Source organism: Phacochoerus africanus, chromosome 10, assembly GCF_016906955.1.
Source record: "Phacochoerus africanus isolate WHEZ1 chromosome 10, ROS_Pafr_v1, whole genome shotgun sequence".
NCBI classification, from domain to species: Eukaryota; Metazoa; Chordata; class Mammalia; order Artiodactyla; family Suidae; genus Phacochoerus; species Phacochoerus africanus.
This window is the reverse complement of record NC_062553.1, coordinates 55478855-55502184: the sequence shown is the minus strand read 5'-3', so window position 1 is coordinate 55502184 and position 23330 is coordinate 55478855. Positions and strand designations below refer to the sequence as shown.

The 23330-nt window shown below is 41.6% G+C and overlaps 1 protein-coding gene across 1 annotated transcript; it reads right to left on the bottom strand.

The window, feature by feature from the left end:
• Positions 1 to 764: 764 nt before the first annotated feature.
• Positions 765 to 23330, bottom strand: PAICS (phosphoribosylaminoimidazole carboxylase and phosphoribosylaminoimidazolesuccinocarboxamide synthase). The gene is made up of 10 exons (XM_047798514.1): positions 23190 to 23330; positions 22764 to 22830; positions 18969 to 19166; positions 11758 to 11936; positions 10802 to 10981; positions 10590 to 10703; positions 9126 to 9209; positions 7665 to 7845; positions 6178 to 6336; positions 765 to 3497 (listed from the first exon to the last, which is right to left on the bottom strand). The coding sequence occupies exons 2-10, from the start codon at positions 22777 to 22779 to the stop codon at positions 3331 to 3333; spliced, it is 1278 nt and encodes a 425-aa protein (XP_047654470.1). The 5' UTR covers positions 22780 to 22830; positions 23190 to 23330; the 3' UTR covers positions 765 to 3330.

The window sequence follows — 23330 nt, the reverse complement described above, 5'->3', positions numbered from 1 at the left end:
AGGTCACATTTTCTCCCCACTGAACTACAGTTAAGGTTAACCTCTTAACCCTATCACCTTGCTTCTCTACTCCACACTCAAACAGCCAGAGGATCTCTTAACCCTACTCGAGTTTCCCAGAGGCTTTCCCTTTCCTAGTGCAGTGTGTTCACAGGCCCTGAGTGTTCTGGCCTTTCCTCGCTGCAGCATCTTCTTCCACTCTTACCCTTGCTCCGAGCTCCAGCAATGCTGGCACATTTGCAGGTCCTCATAAAGGTAAAGCTGGTTGTTTTTGTTTTTGCCATTTTAGGGCTGTACCTGCGGCATATAGAAGTCCCCAGGCTAGGGACTGAATCGGAGCTACAGCTGCTGGCCTACACCACAGCCACAGCAACGCTGAGTCCTTAACCCACAGAGTGAGGCCAGGGATCAAACCTGAATCCTCAAGGATCCTAGTCAAGTGTGTTAACAGCTGAGCAACAGTGGGAGCTCCCAAGCTGAAGCTGGTTTACTTTCCATCTAGAAAACTACTTCCTGTGCCTTTGCCTGGTTTGTATCTTCCTCTTAGCCCATCAGCGTCCTCTCACTTGGTTACTCTTCAGGTGCACTTACACTTCCCTGAACCTGCCTGATAAGTCCTTTGTCACTTGTCATAGCTGATAAAATGTAAATTTTATGAGACCGTGGCCTTGTCTCTGTTAAATGTTGCTTTCCTAGGGCCTAGAACAAAATCAGGCAAAACATATTTCACACATGAATGAATGAATAAAGCTTCACACAAGAGCTTGTCTTTGTCTTTTATTTTGCTGAATTGTTTAAATTCCAGGTCTTAAATCAATATCAATTCTAAGCATGGCTTTAAGACATAAATTTTAAATACTGCATTATTTGGACACAGTTTTTCTTCCTCTTCTTAACAACAAGCCTAGAGAAAGTGTCAGCCCCAAAGGTGGTAAAGCAGGTAGGTTTTCACGCGGCTAAAAGCATTTACTCTCTAGCACTGATGAACCAGACTCCTGAGGATATAGGTGCTCATCAGGAATCCAATAGCGAAATTGATAATAACCACTGCTAAAGCTCAGTCCTACCCACTAGTCTCAACATTTGAAATGTTTATGTACTGCACAGAAACAGGTGGAGCTTTTGCTGATAGGAACAGAAGAGGTAAAATAGCAGCCAGTGACTGTTCAGAGGCCATGAAGCCTAAGTTCAAAGATGTTCAATCAAATCTTTTTCATTGTTTTTGTGATCCAACTTAAGATAGAAAATTAAACATACACAATTTTTACAATTCTCCCATTTCTATCAGAAAGCTAGGCATAGCACGTCAGAGCATAAGGTCGTGTAAGGGGACTAAAGGGGACAGGGTACTTGTAAAGTACCTGTTTTCTTAACTAGAGGGAGGTTTCTTAGGGAAGTTTTCAGGGAGACAGTGAAAACACTTTAGTAACTAAGGAGTAGATTTTAATGACAGAAGTGAGGACATTCTAAGACTTAAAGGTACGGATGTGTACCCAGTCTGAAGATGATGCAGAAAGCAGGTTCCCTTAATGGGTTACATCAGCAATCCTAAACCTATGGACTGGATAGGCTTCAAGGGAACCCACAAACCAATGGAATGTGTTCGTAAAACTGCAGCTTTGCAGGGAGAGGAGCAATGGCATTCATGTTTGCAACGAGTCTATGTGCAGAAGAGATTTTTAAAAATGAGTTTATGTTGTAAGATCTCAGTTAACTTGAGGCAGGTCAGGTGGAGAATGCAGGCCTTCTAGACCAGGCTAGTATCTGACCCTTTCTCAGGGGTTTTGTACAGAATGGGTAAGTGGTAAACTCAAGACTGGTGGTGAATCAGATGTGAAAGCTCAGAGAAAAAAACCTCAAGGATAAAATTAAGCTTCTGATTTGAGACTGAGTGTAGGCAGTTCTAGGCTTGGGGTAAGATGAGTTAAGTTTGGAACATTCAGAGGGAACTCGACAGTTGAAAAGACAAGTCTATAGATAGAGCTGGGAGTCAGTATGCTGGTTTTAAGGAATAAAGATTATTCCACCATTATTTGTAAATAATAGACTGAATACTCAGGAACATCAATATTTAAGGAAAACAGTAAAATAGGAGGCAGGATCAGGACTGAGGCTGGAATTGCTGGGTGTGTAGCCCAGAGAGGAAGAGTTAGGTGGGTCAACTCTACAGAGATAAGGTGAAAGAAGTGATGAGATGGCAGCTTATTAAGAGTTGAAAGGGAGGTGAAAGTATGAACAGAATGGCCAGTGGCAAAAGTCTTATCAAGACCTCATCTGGAGCTGAGTGTCTTAACACTTGGGGGACAGATTTTTGGTAAAACTGATTGCCCCCTTTTCATAAACTGAACATATACCTAAAACTTTACATGTAAGCTTAAGGAGCTCATGGATACTCACATTAAAGTTTGATCTATAAAATCCTCAAAGCTACATAATTTAACTTTTTTTCCAAATAAGGTTAATAGACTGATGATGAACTGTAATACCTCACAGGAACAACTGTTCCTTTAGAAGTGCATTTTGTTGGGTATACGGCCCAGACTTAAGACTATTAATCATGGTTATTAACTGGGAGATTCCCATTCCTGAAAATGATGGTAGGCTAGGGAAGGTCAGTCTGGCTAAAATACGGATTTTTCGGAATTAAAAGAACTTTATGACCTACAGAGCCAAGTAAGATTTAAATCATTTGGAAGACGAAAGTGACTTCCCTTTTCCCATGGGAAATTGCCTTAACATTAGTGGAGTTCTCGGAAATCTCTGCATGACTCCCCTTCATCTTACTTCGTGTCTCTTACCCCCACTACCAATCTCAGCTTTTCTTGAAAAGGCAGTATCAAACCCAAACAGCATCTCAATCTATAGCTAGAGATAAATACAACATCATTTTCTGCTATACTGACTGCAAATAAAAAACCATGCTCCTAGCATTTTGTAAAGATCATAATGTGGAAAGGGACTCCATTGCTTATTCCTTCCTAAGATGCAACCATTTTAACTAAAACTTACGGGGTGAGATGCAGACAGCTAGGTAGTGACTCAAGCCCTATCACTGCACATTGCTAGCATTTGATAGATACTGCCTACCTAACAACGATGACCATTAAGGTTAGGGTTCAAATGTACTTATTAATCTCACCAGTTACAAAGTAGTAGTAATAAACACGTACATATATTCTAATCCATTAATCTAGCGAAGCACTTATTCACTTATAAATTTTATTTTCTGATTGATTTAAAATCTTTTCTTCATTTTGCTCGATTTCTTTTCCCTGCAGCTAAACTGGAAATTGTAGTTTTTGTCCTAAAAATATGCAGTAATGTTCTTTCTCATAAATTGCCCTCTCTGATTTTCTTGTCAGCCTGCTTCAAGGAAATCCATGTGTTTAATACGTTTGCTCGTAGCTTGGCCCATACCAAATGGTTATTTAATCCAAATATCTGAGCAGCAAACTGAGCTGATCCTTCTGGAGAAAGTATGGTTGAACAGCCAAGACCTATTGGTTCAGAAGAGAAAAAACAAAAAACTCAGCTGTCAATTAATAATGAAAATAGCAGCCAACAAACTACACTGTGAGAAGACCTGTTAGCCATAGACATTAAAAGGTATTATATTGTCCTTGACTAAGACAGGATCTGTGGAAGGAACTTCCGTCTTTATTGTCAGTAATATTTATCTGCGAGGAAGAGATCATCAGTTACCATTCTTCTCACTGAATCTACCTGCAAAGAGAGTTACCTTTTTCAGTTATTTTCACATACACTATCCCATTAAATCCCTGGCGAAAGGCAAAAAATGAGGTTAATAAAACCTAAGTCAGCAGAAGGAAGGAAATCATAAACATCAGAGAGGAAATCAATAAAATAATAAAATGCAGATTCAAAAAACAATAGAAAAAAAATCAATAAAACTGAGAGCTGGTTCTTTGAAAAGGTAAACAAAATTGACAAACCTCTGGCCAGACTCACCAAGAAAAGGAGGATAAAAACCCAAATAAACAAAATAAGAAATGAAAAAGAGAAATCACAACGGATACTACAGAAATATAAAAAAACTGTAAGAAAAATGAGGTTAGTGGGCAGGAGCATCTGTTCTGCCTAAGAACTTGAGATATGGTCACTCTTTTGGTAATTTTCTAGCTATTCCTTTTGTCTTTGCACTTGAACTATTCTAACATTTTTAAGCAGTGAAAAAGTCAAATCCATAAAATAATTTTAAGAAATAACAAGTTTTAGGCTCACACTTTCTAGGACAGACTGCATTCTGTCTATGGAATTTATCTCTAAATAAACCTGCTTTTGCTTAAAAAAAAAAGAAATATCAGGTTATAAATAAATTCAAAGGTAATAAGATCTAAAAGACAGAAAAGTAAAAAAGTAATTTCCTTGGAGGCCACAGGTTTGTTCCGGCAGTTTCCTAAGGTGCAGGCACTATTAATACTGTGTCACTAGAATCAAGGACTAGAAAGCTCGTAGATCTAAAAGCTTCATTTTCCCTCCATACTCTTAGAATTCTCTGACTCACTATTCCCAATAAGAACAGACTAAAGTGTAAATCACAAGGTTTATTTAATTCGTATTAGGTTTACATAGCTCCCCCATTTACTACGTAACTATCCTCAGCCAAATGACCTAATTGTAATGTCTGTATCTGTAACACAGGAATGATAACTAGAAACTGCCTTACGTGAGGGCTCTGTGGGTAACACAGCGCTTGGAGGAGCCTGTGGTACTCAATGGATGTCACCATTATTTTAGTGTTATACCGCTCTAGCCAATTACCTATGCCCGTTGCTTGGGACTTGATTTCTGATATCAAAAAAGCTTAATTAGCAAAAAACATTAACTTATTTAGTGAGCCTGCAATAAGATAAATGGAGTTTTCAGGATTTTACACAGGCCATTCTGAAAATGTTCCTCAAAAGACTATCCCCAATTCTAATGATCAGAATGTGCAAATTTTGAAGTTCCCTTGTGGCTCAGTGGGTTAAGGAGCCAGTGTTGCCACAGCTATGGGGTGGATTTGATCCCTGGCTTGGGAACTTCCATATGCCTTGGGGCACAGCCAACAAAAAAAAGTAGATTCTGTTTCTCCTTGGATATTACTAGTTAAAAACTGCCAAACTGCTGCTCATCACATTCCTTTTTCTTTTTTTTGGTCTTTATTTATTAAGACACTATTATTAGATATATATTCAAAATCCACACCCGCAGTATATGGAGGTTCCCAGGCTAGGGGTGCTGTGGCCTATACCACAGCCACAGCAATGAGGGACTCAAGTCACATCTGTGACCTCTATACGCCCAATCTATGGTAACGCTGAATCCTTAACCCACCAAGTGAGGCCAGGGATCAAACCTGCATCCTCATGGATATTAGTCTGGTCTGTTACTGCTGAGCCACAGTAGGAACTCTGTGAAATTGGTTTTTGCAGTGCCCATTCTTAAACCAAAGGAAACAGCCAAGGCTTAGCAAAAAGTTGAGGAAAAGAACCAATATGTGAAAAAAAAAATCTCAGAGAGATAAATTAAATTATTGCAAAGATTAAAGAAGAAAAGAATGTTTTGCAGGGAGGGGCAGGGAGACCAAAGGATAGAAACACTCTTAGAAATTGAAGAAATATTCCAGGAAGTATAGCGACAAGAATAAAAAAAAAAAATAGAAATCAAGGTGATCCAAATGTGAAAAGTAAATCTAAAAATGAGAGAAGAGGGAGTTCCCATCCTGGCTCAGCAAAAATGAATCCGACTAGCATCCATGAGGACACAGGTTTGATCCCTGGCCTTGCTCAGTGGGTTAAGGATCCGGCGTTGCTGGGGCTGTGGTGTAGGCCAGCAACTGCAGCTCCGATTCAACCCCTAGTCTGGGAACCTCCATCTGCAGCAGGTGCGACACTAAAAAGACAAAAAAAAAAAAAAGAAAACAAAAAAACAAAACCCCAAAAGTAGAGTCTTTATCACTTAGAAAGGCATACTTGAATAGTTAAGTATAAAATACTATAAAGTCTCAGATCTGCTTTAAAATAATCCAGCAGGAGACTGCTACAGATGCAACAAGATGTAGACTGCTGAAGCTGGATAATGGGTACATGAGATTTCATTATGTTATCATCTCTACTACTAGGCATGTTTGCCAACTTTTTAATAAACAATTTTTAAAAATTCAATGTATCTTACCGCTGGGTAATCGAAGAGAAGACCACACATCCTGCGCCCCCCAGTCTGGAGTGAGGGGGGGACAGCTAATAACTGGAAATGCAGTGTTACCAGACATCACTGGTCCCAGACCATTGCTTCTGCCCGCCACTGCCACAAACACGGTAGGGATGCCATCCCCTAGGGAAAGGACAAGTTTATCTTTAGGCTGAACATTCAAAAGAAATGTAAAAATAGCTGGGGGGGGGCATGTACAATAACTCCTGAAGTTCCTTTAATAGTAGTCTCCAGAAAAAACACTAGATTAAGACACTATTATTAGATACATATTGAAAATATAAGGTTTATTCTGCCACTTACTGTACATCAGGTAATGAAGAAGCAATAATAGAATTAATTGGGCATCTTTGAAATCTATAGCGTAAAGGGGTATGACACCAAGACGTTAGTGAGGGAAGTCCTACTGTTGCTGCTAGGATCGCTCAGGCACTGAATGACACCACCGAACCAGTGTCTGTCCTGATGTCCTTCAGCCACAGGGTAGGGGAGACATGGTTATTAGTGATACTTCTTGAAATAAGAATCCAAGAACTGAATTGAAGAATATTGTACCCAAATACATAAGACCCTTCAATATATTTTTTGACATATGAACACTTAATAAATTAGTAAGTTATTCCTTTGTTTCCTACAGCAGAGATTCCTAACTTGGTATCTAAAACTTAATGTTTGCATTTTTCTGGAGAAAGGGACCTGGCTTTTATTGGTTTACCAATAGGGTCTGAGACCCCCTCTGCCTAAAAGAATCCCCCAGTTCCCTAAGTAGGTTCCTATAGCAACTATCTTTAGAAGGACTACTCAGCCAACTTTTTCTAGTTGAGAAGCATTTGGTTGTTGTCTCCGAGCTTCGTTATTTCAGATGGTATCCCATCAATCAAGATATTTGTCTTATATCTGAAATTATTCCTTTGTCTCCCGTCTGACTGCCTCCTAGGAAAGGCTGACGGTTAAAGGCTGATTCTAGTCTTCATTTTCCTCCCATTCTTGCATCTTCTTCCTCCCTGATACTTTCCTTTTGCCTTTTCTAGGGCCAATTCTAGGGCATGTGGAGGTTCCCAGGCTAGGGGTCTAATCAGAGCTATAGCCACTAGCCTGCACCAGAGCCACTGCAACACGGGATCCAAGCTGCATCTGCGACCTACACCAAAGCTCACGGTAATGCCGGATCCTTAACCCCACTGAGTGAGGCCAGGGATTGAACCTGCAACCTCATGGTTCCTAGTCGGATTTGTTAACCACTAAGCCATGATGGGAACTCCTGATCCATTCTTTTAGACACTCCTAGAGCACCTTAAAGGCTTTGGAGGAAAGTATCATGAAAGCCTAGGACATTGCATTTCTTCCCCTTGGAAATATGGCAAAGCTATTTTTCAGCATTAGTTATCTAAACAGAAAACTTGAGGGTGAAATCAGAACTTCCTGAAATGCTCTAGTTATTCAGCAATTACCTTCATACTCAGCTTTAATCCTTAGAGTTTCATCTGGTCCTTTATGGGCAGATGTTACCCTAAGTTCACATGGAATGCCGAAATTCCCACAAGCCTTCTTAATTTTTTCACAGTGACTAAGATCAGAGGTCGAGCCCATCAATACTACAACTCTGCCCTGACTTTCTGTTTTCAGAAGCAACTGAAAAAGAAAAACATAAACATGCAAAAGAAGGACAAAAATGGGTAAATATAGGAACCAGTACCATAAGAACGGTCAGTTTTCAAAGCTATGATATTTGGAAAATTACAACTTGACACAAATTATTTCCTTTCTTAGTAGCCCAAAGTTAAGACAGACAAGCAAAACAAAATGATAGAGCATTTATTTTTCAAAGTAACCTCTATATGTAAAGTGGTCTTCATAATTAAGACCTAAAGAGTAAGATTTTTAATCAGATAAGTTATGTTTACTATTATAATAAAAAAGCAAGGATACTCAAGCCTTTTAATATTCAGGAATCTATAATATAAAATATTTCTCTTAATATTTTTCTCTTTTGGCCACCCCACAGACCATGGAGTTGCCAGGCCAGGGAACAGATCCCAGCCATAGCTGCAACCTAAGCCACGACTGCAGCAATGCCAGATCTTTAACCTGCTGTGCCAGGCCAGGGATCGAATCTGCATCCCAGCACTCCCAAGATGGTGCTGATCCCACCGTGCCACAGTAGGAACTCCCCCCATCCCCCTTTTGTCTTTTTAGGGCCGCACCAGAGGCATATGAAGGTTCCCAGGCAAGGAGTGGAATCAGAGCTGCAGCCACCAGCCTACACTACAGCCACAGCAACACCAGATCCGAGCCACGTCTGCAACCTACACCACAGCTCAGGGCAATGCTGGATCCTTAACCCACTGATTGAGGCCGGGGATCAAACCCAAGTCCTTGTGGATACTAGTTGGGTTCATTACCGCTGAGCCACAACAGGAACTCCCTATAAATCTTTATAAGCTAGTTGCTTGGAATCTGAAATACATTCTCATGGAAATGATGTTCTAAAAAGTAGTTACTAACCTTGGATAACCATAAATCCCATTCGATTTCCATGCGATTACAGCAATAATAACAAAATTTACAGTGACATTTTTATGTCAGATGGAGTTCCAATTGTAAACTCTGCTGGTGGAACTCTGAGTAGCAGCAGAGAGAGGGGCAGGGAAGGTAAGGCTTCTCCTGCAGGAGGGGGGATTCCAGCCCCACCCCAGGATGTGAGAGAGGCAGCCTGGCCAGTTTCACAGTAGGGGGTTCCAGAAAGCCAGTGCGGATGGTCTAGCCGGCACCTTTTTAAAAGGTGCTCCTTCCTTTCAAGTCATTGGAAAAAAATTAAAGCATTGCAGCCTCTCATTTTTTTTTTCTTCTTGAAGCAAAATTTTCTTGGAGAAAAACACACAATGTTAATACACTTATTACAAAAGGTTTACCTCTACTCTCTCTGCAACCCACTCAAAGTTCTTCTTTACCATCTGCAGCCCTTCAGGCGTTACTTCCTTGAGGTCACGATAGGACTAGAAAGTAAGATAGAAAGTTTAGAACAAAGGACTTGATTTACAGACCCCCTCTGCCCCCCACGAAAAAACCCCAGCTAAGTCTAGTAAGCAGAGATACCTGATTTGAGCCACCATTAGACTTACCTCTCGCCCAATTCCCAGATATAAGTTGGTTCAAAGAGCCAGAATTTTCTGATTGAAATGGAGATTGGGTGAAGTATTCTATTAGTAATATTTTTGCTCTCTGAAATTATTTGGTTTTTGAGTTTTGGGTATAGAATATGGAGAATTTGCATAGCAAAAGATATACTGGAAAACATATCTGAGTCTACAGATTCATTTCTGGAATTAGACTGGAGAAATTTCAGAGGGTGATGTACACCTGTGTTTTCATTTAAGGATAAGTGCCTCCCACACTAGCAACTACAATTCGCTGCCCTGACAATGCTTACATCCTAAATATAAAGAGGGTTTTGCCCTAGTTCTGTTTTCCCTAAGAAAGAGCAGAAATGGAGCCTGATAAGAAAGACTTGGGTTAGAGTTCCAGACCTGCCACTTACTCTGGTAATTGTGAAGAAATCCATCATCTTAGAATCTTAGTTTTCGATTAGCCAAATAAGGTTAATGCTTGCTCTGTGCAAGAATCTATTAAAATCTTAAGCAGGAATTCCTGTCGTGGCGCAGTGGTTAACAAATCCGACTAGGAACCATGAGGTTGCGGGTTCATCCCTGCCCTTGCTCAGTGGGTTAATGATCCGACGTTGCTGTGAGCTGTGGTGTAGGTTGCAGACGCGGCTCAGATCCCATGTTGCTGTGACTCTGGCATGGGCTGGCAGCTACAGGTCCAATTAGACCCCTAGCCTGGGAACCTCCATATGCCATGGGAGCGGCCCAAGAAATGGCAAAAGACCAAAAAAAAAAAAAGATAAAAAAAGAAAATCATAAGCAGAAAATCTGCTTTGTGAATGTAAAATATTATTCCTGCTTTTTTTTCCCCAGGCTACAGGAAACTTAAGAGAGATTTATTTTTTTTTTAAAAAAAATAGGGAGTTCCCGTCGTTGCGCAGAGGAAACAAATCCAACTAGGAACCATGAGGTTTCGGGTTCAATCCCTGGCCTCACTCAGTGGGTTAAGGATCCAGTGTTGCCGTGAGCTGTGGTGTAGGTTGCAGACTCGGCTCAGATCTGGTGTTGCTGTGGCTCTGGCATAGGCCAGCAGCTAGAGCTCCGATTAGACCCCTTGCCTGGGAACCTCCATATGCCACAGGGGTACAGCCCTAAAAAGCAAAAAATAAAAAATAAATGAATAATAAATGGCTTCTTTTCCTCTCATCTTCCCTTTCCCCTCTATGCCATCCTGACCCTCAAAGGATTAAAAACACCTAAAGCATTACCCACCTGTTTGTCTTTCTGTTGGCTTCGATCTCCTGATGGCCAGAGTCTCCAGGAGTCATTATCAATGACATCAGCAAGAACAATTTCTTTCGTGGTTACGTCAACACCGAATTCAATCTAGAAACAGCATATCACCAAGGAGTTTTTGAAAACTGTACTACCAAAGACATCTCTCAGTTATAATCTTTACTTTCAAATCTCCATTGTATTTGTACCTTCATATCAACCAGTGTACAGTTCTGGGGCAGCCAGGATTTCTCCAGTATTTCGAAAATGGCCTGTGTAGCATGACTCATGATATCCACTTCAGTCTGGCCTATAACAAGTCCAGCAAAGCAAAAATTTGCAGCAATGAGCTGTTCCTCAGACCACTGTGGGTCATTATTGGCGTCATCCTGAGAAAAAGGTAAATATAAACATTGTGAACTTTACAAATAAACTGAAGTCCTTTTTTCCTTGAGCATGATGAATTCCTCAGAAATATTCATTTTCTCTAAGGATTTAATTTTTCTTTAAAATACACTTTAATTCATAACAATCATTTTAAACTTTTCTACTTTCAATAGCTACTTTAAAATTAAAAATACTTGGGTAACTTATTCTAAGTCATAAAGTATTTGTAAAGAATTTTCTCTCTTTAAAAGAAGTTTGTGGGAGTTCCCGTCGTGGCGCAGTGGTTAACGAATCCAACTAGGAACCATGAGGTTGTGACTTCAATCCCTGGCCTTGCTCAGTGGCTTAAGGATCCAGTGTTGCTGTGAGCTGAGGTATAGGTGGCAGACGCGGCTCGGATCCCGAGTTGCTGTAGCTGTGGCGTACACTGGTGACTACAGCTCCAATTAGACCCTCAGCCTGGGAACCTCCATATGCCTCAGATGCAGCCCTAGAAAAGACAAAATAAATAAATAAATAAAAGTTATTGAATTGTTACTTTTTTCCTAGTAACTGCTAATTTTAATTTGTTTAGTTATTAGTCACCCTGGTCCAAAGTAAAATAAGTAGATTTTCACAGATCTTTCTTTTAAAAATATGAATTATCATTGCTAATTAAAGTGCACATTTTGGACACGTATTTCTAGAGTGACAGTTGCAGTATCAAAAGCTTTACTACTACTTAAGTCTTTTGACTTTGTTGCTATTATTGTAAGACAGGGAGGCATAAAATAATTACCTTGAAAAACATCTCTACTTTAGGTGGGTAAAACTTATAGCCTTCCTTGACACCAGGGTTTCTTTTGAGAAAAGAACCAGTTGCTATTCTTCTACAAACCCATTCAATTGGAATCATTTCACACTTAGGTGCAATGAAAGCCGTCTCCCCACATTTTCTGGTGAAAGCAGTCTTGATACCTGTATGTTGATGACAAAAAGGAAAAAAAAGCATTAAAATTGCACTTAAAAAGGTGGTTCCAGGAGTTCTCCGGTGGCCTACTGGTTAAGGATTTGGTGTTGTCACTGCTGAGGTTCAGGTTCAATCCCTGGCCCAGGAAATTCCGCACGCCATGGAGATGGCAAAAAAAAAAAAAGGGTAGATCTAAGGCATAATAAACCTCTACCCTTTATGAAAAACAAACCAAAACCCTATCTAGCCAAAGGAATTACCTGTAAATGGCACTATCAAAAATAATTGTAATTTTTTAAAAAAAGGTAGAAGTAGGAAAAAAAATTACTAACATGGCTTTCTATTGCTTATCAAAATGTTCAGGAATATTTTATTTTAATGCAATATTTGTGTACGCATGTAAGACCGAGTATACATGAGATCAAAAAATCTGGGTCCCAGTGCCTTTGCCATCATTCATCCACTCAAAAAAAAATACTTGAGTACTTCTGCCACCCCCGCTCCTAACTTTGCACGGGCATGTAAATAACTAAATTATTTCTAAATCGGATCCAGCTGCAGGATTTCTCCTATTCTATGGTTCAGTACTATATTGGGTCTTGTAAAATATTAATCCATTTATTGAAATCAAATACAGCCTTAAATTTTGGACAGTCTTTTTCCCTTAATATTTAAAGCAAATAATCCTTGAAAAAAAGCAATCACAAGCAGGAATAGGAACAAAATGGCCAGTTTGGCCAAGAGCAAAGAAAATATTTGTTCTTCTTCTCTTCTCTCTTACTCAAACTGTTACTGGAACACTAAGATAAATAGCTGTCTTGTGATGTTTGGAATAGGAGCTATATTAGTGGTGGGCCTTGGAAAATAGCCTCTCTGATAATAGTTACAATGTATCATAAGCCATGTGATCCAGGAATTATGTTTTAATATGTACAGAGAATAACTGAAAGCAAGGACTCAAGCAGATGTTTGTACAGCAATAGTCACAGAAGCATTTTTCACAGTTACCAAAAGGGGGAAATAACTCCTGTCCAACAACAATAAGTGGAGTGGATATAAACAAAATATATCACATACACACCATGAATCGTTATGCAGTCATAAACAGGAGGGAAATTCTGATACATGCTACAACATAGATGATCCATGAAAACATGTTAAGTGAAATAAAGGTTAAAAATTGTATAATTCCGCTTATAGGAAGTACTTACAAGAGGCAAATTCGTAGAGATAGAAAGCAGAATAGATCAGTCTGGGACGATGAAAAACTTCTGGAAATTGAGAGTGGTGATGGTTGCACAACACTGTCAATGTACTTAAATGCTAGCAAACCATACACTTAGAAATGATTAAAATGTTAAATTTTATGTATGTATATTTTACCATAATTTGCAAGACCTAATTTAGGTCAGGCATTATGAACTCAGTTTCTTTTCATTTAATCCTCGTAACACGTGATAAGGTATAGCAGTCATCCAACGAGAAACAGATACTACTGATTCAGTAGTTCCTCAGCTAGTACTAGGTAAAGCAGGGTTTCCAATCCACACTGTCTGAACTCTGTAGGCTGGTCACTGAACCACCATGCTATACTGCCCCTCCTCGAAGTATTATTACATCACAGTACAAAGTAACATACTACAGCACTAACATGAATTAAAGTGTCTCCTAGAAACCTGCAGGGCTTTAACATAACAATGGCTGTCTTCAAGCTACAATGTTAGTGTGTCCAATCCCAATCTAATCCTCTAATAAGATCCAATTTTTTAGAGTTCCCGTCCTGGTGCAGCAGAAACGAATCCAACTAGAAACCCATGAGGTTGCGGGTTCAATCCCTGGCCTCGATCAGTGGGTTAAGACTTGGTGTTGCCATGAGCTGTGGTGTAGGTCACAGACTGCGGCTCGGATCTGGCATTGCTGTGGCTCTGGCGTGGGCCTGTGGCTACAGCTCCAATTAGACCCCTAGCCTGGGGAACCTCCAAATGCTGCGGTTGAGGCTCTAAAAAGACAAATAAAAAACTTTTTTTCTTCTAGTGAAAGGATTGAAGACCTTTGATCTTATGTATCCACACAAAAAGAGGGCCTACATTTATGGAAATCTTGCATCATGCTGTTTTCCATACTATCTCATTTAACCACACATAAAAACTCTGAGGTAGATGTTATTATTTATTTATATTTTACAATGAAAGAAGTAGATTCAAAGAAGTGAAGCAGTTTAACAAGTTAGGTTTCAGTACTGGAGACTGGACCTGAAATGCACTACCCAGTTTTAGAACCTGTACTGTTATCTCTGCATTCCCTCTGGGTTTGATAAGGAAGATTCAATTAAAACAGTGAAAAGAACAAATTTTATGTGTGCTGCATGAACAGAAACTCTGGGAAAGACTGTTAAAAGTGTCAATAAAATATTTAGCCCACTTTCACCTTTAATGCATGACTGGGCTCATGGGCAATGATTTAAATCCATCCTGAACTTGTAGGTGGTAACTACATGAGTGGCTCTAAGAGCTCTTCCTTTTCAGGTCTGTCACTCAGTCGTATTTGCTCATTTGTCTACCACGCTTGACAACTAGTATCCAAATCTATTGTTATTCTTCCTCAGAGGAAAGTCTCCCCTACAGCTAAGGAAATCAAAACCACAGAATCCACTTAGCTAAGGATCTTGTACATTAAAAAAAATTGCCTCTAAAAAGATTCAGAGGCGTTCCCATCATGGCTCAGTGGTTAACGAACCCAACTAGTATTCATGAGGTTGTGGGTTCAATCCCTGGCGCCACTCGGTGGGTTAAGGATCTGGCGCTGCCATGAGCTGTGGTGTAGGTCTCAGACAAGGCTTGGATCCTGCATTGCTGTGGCTGAGGTGCAGGCTGGCAGCTGCAGTTCCAATTCCACCCCTAGCCTGGGAACCTCCATATGCCACAGGTGCAGCCCTAAAAAGGCAAGATACAAAAAATTAATAAATAAATAAAAAATAAAAAGAAACAAAAAGATTCAGGGAGTTCCCATTGTGGCTCAGCAGTAACAAACCCCAACTAGTATCCATGACGACTCGGGTTCAATCCCTGGACTTGCTCAGTGGGTTAAGATGCTGTAAGATGTGGTGTAGGTCACAGACGAGGCTCGGATCTGGCATTGCTGTGGCTGTGGTGTAGGCTGGCAGCTGCAGCTCCAATTGAACCCCTAGCTTGGGAACTTTCATTTGCAGTGGGTGTGGCCCTAAAGATACAATAAATAAATAAATAAATAAATAAATAAATAAATATTTAGTTTAGATGATACAGTGATTGCTTCTAATACACACACTAAGCCTTAAAGCAAATTTCATGCTTCAGGCAGTAAGAAAAAGAATTCCCCTTTATCTCAGTTGTTTACAAAATTCACAACTCCTAGCAAGACCTCTTGGAAAATATAAAGGTCACTTTACACTGTGAATCACATTGGCAGGTGTGACAGTAATTGGCCCAGTCATCCTGGCTGTACTGAGGTTTCCAGCTCCCCACTTGTGGTTTAACAACCATAGGACTGTCACCCGTATCACTACTGTCATACCTCAGGGTAATTATACTGGGTTTCCATGCAGACGGGAACTGAAACTTAAAATGCTAAGCTTTGATTTTTAAGTACTGAGACAAAATTCAAGCACAACATATATATTATTATTTCCACAGAAAGCCAGTACAATCTATACTTCCTAACTGCACACTGTTTTATAGCTTGTTTGTGAATGACAGAGGGAAAACCAGACCCTAATTTACTCACTTTGGTGCTTTTCCATTCAAATTTCTAGATATACCTTAATTTAGAACATATCCCTGATTATAATGAAAGCATCTTTAAATAGACCAGTGATGGTCAACTAGACATAGCATTTAGCTATTAGCAAGTAAAAACCACAGAACTCTTAATCTGTACCCTAAAACTAATAATTTGTAGAATTTTTAAAACCTTAGATTTTTCTTAATTTCATAGTAGATGAAATCTGGAAAACACCTTTCAACATTTCCTGTGAAACAAGTAAGTTTTAGAGGGTAAGTACGCCAAATACACAGATCCCTGGAGTACTTCATTTGGGTGACCAACCTTCCCAGCTGGATCAGGACTTTCAGTGTCAAAATTGGATCACCCCAATTCATTTGTCCTTAAGCCCCAGCAAGTACACTGGATAGGTGCCTTACGAAATAAGCAAATAAAAACTTAGGCCTGTACTTAGCTTCCATTATTTAAAAGTATATATATGGAGTTCCCGTTGTGGCTCAGAGGGTTAAGAAACTGACTAGTATCCCTGAGGATGCAGGTTCTACCACTGGCCTCGTCCAGTGGGTTAAGGATCCAGCGTTCTGTGAGCTGTGTTGTAGGTCGAAGATGCGGCTCGGATCTGGCATTGCTGTGGCTGTGGTGTAGGCCAGCAGCTGTAGTTCCAATTCAACCCCTAGCCTGGGAACCTCCATATGCCACATGTGTGGCCCTAGAAAGAAAAAATATATATACATATAAAACCCCATAGCTATGTACAATTACTATGGGGACACAGAAGCTAGTTGTATTGTTAACAACTTGGAGTGTTAAACAACTATAAAAATTGTCATGTGTATGGGGAGGAGATAAATTGCGAGGTTAAAAAATGGATCTTGGAGTTCCCGTCGTGGCGCAGTGGTTAATGAATCCGACTAGGAACCATGAGGTTGCGGGTTCGGTCCCTGACCTTGCTCAGTGGGTTAACGATCCGGCGTTGCCGTGAGCTGTGGTGTAGGTTGCAGACGCGGCTCGGATCCTGCGTTGCTGTGGCTCTGGTGTAGGCCGGTGGCTACAGCTCCGATTCAACCCCTAGCCTGGGAACCTCCATATGCCGCGGGAGCGGCCCAAGAAATAGCAACAACAACAACAAAAAAAGACAAAAAGACAAAAAAAAAATGGATCTTGGGGGGAGTTTCTGCTGTGGTGCAGTGGGTTAAGAACCTGACTGCACTGGCTTGGGTCACTTGGAGGCAGAGGTTTGATCCCCATCCTGATGCAGTGGGTTAAAATGAATCCACACTGCCATAGCTGTGGTATAGGTTGCAGTTGCAGGTAAGATTCACTTCCTGGCCTGGGAACTTCAATATGATGTGGGTGTGGCCATTAAAAAAAAAAAGGATCATTTATCTGTACTGCAAAAGAAATCTAACATGGGAAACCACCAATCAAGGAAGCCTTGAAGTAAAAATCTGTGGGAGTGCTTTAAATTTATAGCAATAATTTTACCTTTAATGCATAGATGGATTTATGATGTGGATGAAAACTTAGGTTGGCAATTAAACTTTTCTCCCCCCACACTAACTTAAAAATGTAAAAGGGGCACTTTGGAAGAAGCAAGACCACTCAAGAACCTATTCTGTACTGATGGAATGGATTTAACAATGAATTCCCTTGTTGTTTTTTGGAAAGCATATACATCTATATTGACTGGAAGAAAAGACGTTAAATTCCCCTTTGAATTTAAGAAAGATTAATGCTTACTGTACGATCTAAGAAATGAGAGGGTAACTGGGAGTATTGGAAGTAAAAGGAGACGGTTATTAAATTAGAGAATTAGAACTGGGATGATAAAGAATACAGCTTTTATTTCATAGATGAGAAACCAGAGACCTCAAAAGCTGAATGACCCAAAACACAAAGGTTCTCACACTGGAGGCAAAGAGTACAAACCTCCTGCTGGTTTGTGCACCACAGACCCATCAGCTTCTGATGGACTCCTTACAGAAAAACCATGATCCCAATTCCCCTTCTTTCACTCCAATTGCCCTCCAAGCAATGTTCTGATCTGAATTTCACCTTCCAAATTCCTCTACTGGAAATAGTCTTCATTCAGTCTGAGTAGGAAGTAAGCCTGGATATCTTTTGCTTTTTTTGGTCTTTTTAGGGTAATACCTGGGGCACACAGAGGTTCCCAGGCTAGGGGTCTAATCGGAACTGCAGCTTCTGGCCTATACCACAGCCACAGCCACATGGGATCCAAGCTGTGTCTGCGACCTACACCACAGCTGACAGCAACGCCGGATCCTTAACCCACTGAGCGAGGCCAGGGATCGAACCCTTTTCCTCATGGATACTAGCTGGACTTGTTTCGTACCATAACAAGAACTCCAACCCTGGAGATCTTTGATCTAACTCAAATCCCTTACCTGGGGAAGGGCAGGATGAGAAGGTGTGGGTGCCGTTTTCAATTACTTTTCAGAGCTCTTCAAGGGGAGGGATTTGAAATTCTGTGTTCCCTCCAAGGGGCAGAACGAATTTACACAGAAATACAGAGATTAAATTTCAGTTCATCAATGACAGTTGCCTACCACCAGGAGGTGCTTCTTTCATAAGTCAAGTTCCTTAAGTTCCTTCCTAGGTAAGCCTATCTTAGGAGAAAAAGCTGCAGAGAAGCTACAGATACCAGACACTAACAAACTGTTAAGATTTCTTTAAACTAACTAAATGATACCACTTAGTAATTCCAGAGCAAGTAAAGGGAGTTCCTGGTTTGATTTAAATAAGCTTAGCATGTGAGACATCCTTCAGCATTGAGCTGGTATCCCAACAATGCTATCTTCCCATTCAAGAGATGAGAGCTGGGTATGAGAGAGGAGGCTGCAGGGGGAAGCCATGAACCTACTTCCTGTAAGAATTGAAACAATTAACTGGTACCCAACCTCGAGTTCATCCCCCTTCAAAGGACCCACATGCAAAAGTGAGAAAGAACATGAACAGAGCTACTGGGAGGAGTTCCCGTCGTGGCGCAGTGGTTAATGAGTCCGACTAGGAACCATGAAGTTGCGGGTTCGATCCCTGGCCTTGCTCAGTGGGCTAAGGATCCGGCGTTGCCGTGAGCTGTGGTATAGCTCACAGATGCGCCTCGGATCCCGCGTTGCTGTGGCTCTGGCGTAGGCGGGTGGCTACAGCTCCAATTAGACCCCTAACCTGGGAACCTCCATATGCCGTGTGGGCGGCCCTAGAAAAGGCAAAAAGACAAAAAAAAAAAAGTAATAAGGAGAGCTACTGGGAGAGCCACATACCTGCTTCCTGCAACAACTGAAAAACACAGCTGGTGATTGTGTTTGAGATGGCAGCTTTTCCTTCAAGGTGATTTTTTCTGGCTGCATTTCCTGCTGTAATCTGGTCCTTGGACTGCAAGAGGACTTCTCCTGGACTATCCAACAATTCATAGACTTCTTTTGTTTTACCCTCATAGAGTTTCTTACCAATGTTCAGTACTGTGGAAATAAAGTGGAAACATCAGATTTCAGGAAATTTTGTGAATCAGCAAAAATACAGAGTAATTAATCTTAATAAAAAAACTAACTCATCAGCACAGAAGCTATACTTTACAAAGTATTTTCAATGCACCATCACATTTCATTCATACAGTTTTGTGAAGAATTATAATCAAATCCTGTATCTTCTGCTTTCTAATGCTATGCTCTTCCCATTATCAGTCTCTCTCACGGCAAAACTGAAGTAGGATTAATTAAGATACATTAAAATTAACTTAAAAAGAGATAGCCAGTCAAATGAGAAAATAAATATAACTACACCAGTAGGTTCTCATATATATACATAGACACGTATATGTATGTGTATATATATACACTCATGTATATACATACACTCATAATACAATAACTACACTATCTTGTAAGGGGAAAAAATGCCATCTTTTCCCTGATTTCTACTTCCCATGTTAGGCAGACCGGGAGGGTGCAGCCAGTTGGATCCTACTTTCAGGACGATGTGAAGAGACACCTCCACCCACTGACCCTACAGACCATTTGGAGGCACTTCTATTTTTCTAATCCTGCTTTCCATCTACCACCCCCAATTCCTTCTCCTCACTAACATTTTATAGAAACTGTGACAAGGAAGGACGACGGAATCCATGTGGACACAGGTCATCAGACCGAAAGCCTCTGGTCATTAGAAAGAATGATTTAGATTAAGATCAGCGATAACAGCAATTTAAGGACTTGACTTAAAATTTCCAAGAGGAGAAATCCCTTCTCCCCACCCTCCCAGAACACAGACTCATCTCAGCCCTGGTACTTTAGGTGTCCAGGCGCCAGATACCAGGGACGCACCAGTGAACACAACCTAGTTCCCACTCCCAGGGAAGCTGAAATAAACCAGACATAATAATAAGCATCATGTCAGAAATACACAGACCACGTGATCACAGGTTGATAGCAGGACCACCTAACCTGGTCTGCATGTCAGAGAAGGCAGTCTAGAACAAAGTGAGGATTAGTTAGGTTGACACCTGAGGGATGGTCAAAATTGAGCCAGAAGAGGAACAGGGCCAGGTAGTGGTGATGAAAACAAAGCAGGGGGTGAAAGCACATGGCAGAGCTTGGGTACGTTTGGAGCTCAGTGTGGATACTGCTGCTGGGTAGGGAAGGGGCAGCAGCTAAGGGTTGGAAAGGAAAGCAGGAGATAAGACTGAAGACAAGGGCAGCCTCGCATCACCAGCTAGGGAACCTAACACTAGACAAACAGTTACAATTTGGCCTAAGAGTTGCCACTGCACAGCACCTGATTTAGAGGATGACTCATCATCCTCCTATTGTAATGTCTGGACTCAAAGACAAGGTTTATTTGTTATTTATTTTTCTAGGGTTGAACCCAGGGCATATGGAGGTTCCCAGGCTAGGGGTGGAATCAGAGCTGTAGCCACTGGCCTACACCACAGCCAAAGCAACGCCAGATCCAAGCCACGTCTGCAACCTACACCACAGCTCACAGCAACACCAGATCCTTAACCCACTGAGCAAGGCCAGGGATCAAACCCGCAAACTCATGGATATTAGTTGGATTGGTTTCTGCTGCGCCCCACCGGGAACTCCCTATAGATTTTTATGTTGGAAAGCTCATGATGTTGCAGTGTGGAGAATGTAATTAGGAAAGGGTGGGTGGAAGAAAACTGGAGACAAAGACAAGTCAAGATGTGGGGCAGTAATCCAGGCAGGAAAAACAATGGGATGAGACTCAACTCAAGATATTGAAAAGGTGAAAGTCTGAGTAACAACTGGCTCAATACAGGGGACAGGTGAAACAAAGCCTGCGACGTTGCCCAGGTTAGATAAAAGGCAAAAGGACCCTGAACCTACCGCCCTGCCCTCCAGTTTAGTTGAATTGGTATTTATTACTTGGTTGTTAAAGAGAGTAGGAATTTCAACTAATTGCTATAAATAATGTAAGACAGAATCATAGGTGACAAAATACCTGCTACAAATTCATAGGTGAATTCAGAAGAGATTGATGAAGATTGAGAAGAATTCACGGACCTGAAATTTAGGAGTATTAAAAAAACTTCCAAAAAGAGGTAAGGCCAACTAGGACTGCGCTGTCCAATAAGGCAGTCACTAGCCACATGTGGCTATGAAATACTTGAAATGTGGCTACTCCAAACTGAGATGTAAGTCAAGTGCAAAATTCACATTGGATTTCAATATGAAAAAAAGTTTGCAAAAGTCATAATTTTTTTACATTACATGTTAAAATGACATGAGTTTGGATATATGCGGTTAAATAAAATATATTAAAATCATTTCATCTGTTTCTTTTTTTTTAAATATGGCTACTAGAAAACAAAGTTACATATAGTTTATAACACTGTGTTTCAATTAGACAGACCTGTTCTAGAAAAAACAGCATAGAGAACCAGAGGGAGTAGTGACTTTGGTAAATTAACCTGACTGGAATGTACGCTTAGGATTCACAAGAGAGAAAAAGCAAAGTAAAGGTTGAAGAGGTAGAAAGGGGGTGATAGGCAGGATAGGAATGAAAGGTTCTTTAGACTGGATTTTAACAGCTTTTGTGTTGCCAGCAAACATTTCTGGGCAAGGAAGTGCAAATTAGGGAGTTCTCATTGTGGTTCAGCAGTAAGGAACCCAACCAGTATTTGAGAAATGCAGTTAGATCCCTGGCATCGATCAGTGGGTTAAGGATTCCGAGCTGCGGTGAGATGCGGTGTAGGTGGCAAACATGGCTTGGATCCCACATTGCTGTGGCTGTGGTGTAGGCTAGCAGCTGCAGCTAAGGTTTGACCTCTAACTTGGGAACCTCCATATGCCTGCCGCGTGGTACCACCCTAAAAAGCAAAAAAAAAAAAAAAAAAAAGAGAGAGAGAAAGAAATAGAGTATGGGAGGAGGGCAGTTCTATCAGCAAAAATAACACAAAGGATCTTTCCTGAGGATCCTAATCATGAGCGAACAAAATCAGTATTATGTAAATATGTAATAGGGTCAATGCAAAGTGAAGAAGGAAACTTTTTTGGTCTGGTGGTTTTGGAACTCTCCAAGGCCATCATTGGTACAAAAAACTAAAACACACACACAAAACTTGGACAGCAAATTTTAAATTTTTCAAACGTTCAATTACTAATTTTATGAAATAGCAGGTTATTATTAACGTAACAGGAAAGAGCAAGACTTTGAAGAGTCGACACCACATGTTCCCGTGAACTCTTTTGCAATATCTATTGACTGCAAGCGCGATTTCCAGGCAGCTCTCCAACCTCTGACCATTTCTTGTTTTAATTACCCTTTGCTCCTTTTCCCCATGCCAGAGGCAGTTCTGGATGTTTCAGAAAGTTGGGAGGCTGGGAGCGCTTTGTTTCCAATGCACCGCTCCGGCGCCCGGGCCACGTGTCCGCTCGTCCGGAGGGGCGGGTGCGGGAAGCCGGGCACTGCCCGGGAGGCTGTGATCTGGGCGGTGAAGAGCGCACCTGTCCGCGTCGAGCCCTCGAGCTCGAGGTCAAGGAGCTGGAAGACCGCGGAAGCAGGAAACCCAACTCCCCGGGCCGCTGATTACTCACCCTCAGCCGTCGCCATTGTCCGGAGCGGGCTGGGGGCTGCTGCAGCGACTGCACAAGAGGGAGGACTCTGGAAAAGAGGCGCAATCAGAGGCTCCCAGGGCGGGGAAGGGAGGCACGGCCCCAGACACGCCCCCGGCGGGGCCGCGTGATGCACGGCGCCCCCTCTCGGACTCCGAGCACCACAACGGAGCGGGACTCCCGGGGGTCTCTGCAGCCGGAGAGGAACTTGGACGCCGGGGGCCAGCGCTTCTCGCAGGCTTCCGGCGGCGCAGGCGCCGCAACGCGGCGTGTGCACCGCCCCGCGCGCGGGCGCAGAGCCAGAAGACAGGAAAGTGGCGCGCACCGGCGGCCCCTCCCCACCCCGCGGCGGCTCGCCCACCCGGCCCCCTCCTCCGCTGAGAGAGCGGGTCAGAGGTTGGAGCATACCAAGTAGTGACTCCCAGGGGAAAGCACGTGGGGAGGGACACAAAAAGTTTACTTCCTCTGGGAGAGAAGCGACCTCCACCCAGCTAGCCTCATCACCCCAGGCTTGGATGCCAGAAAATAACGGAGATTCTCCCAAGCAGG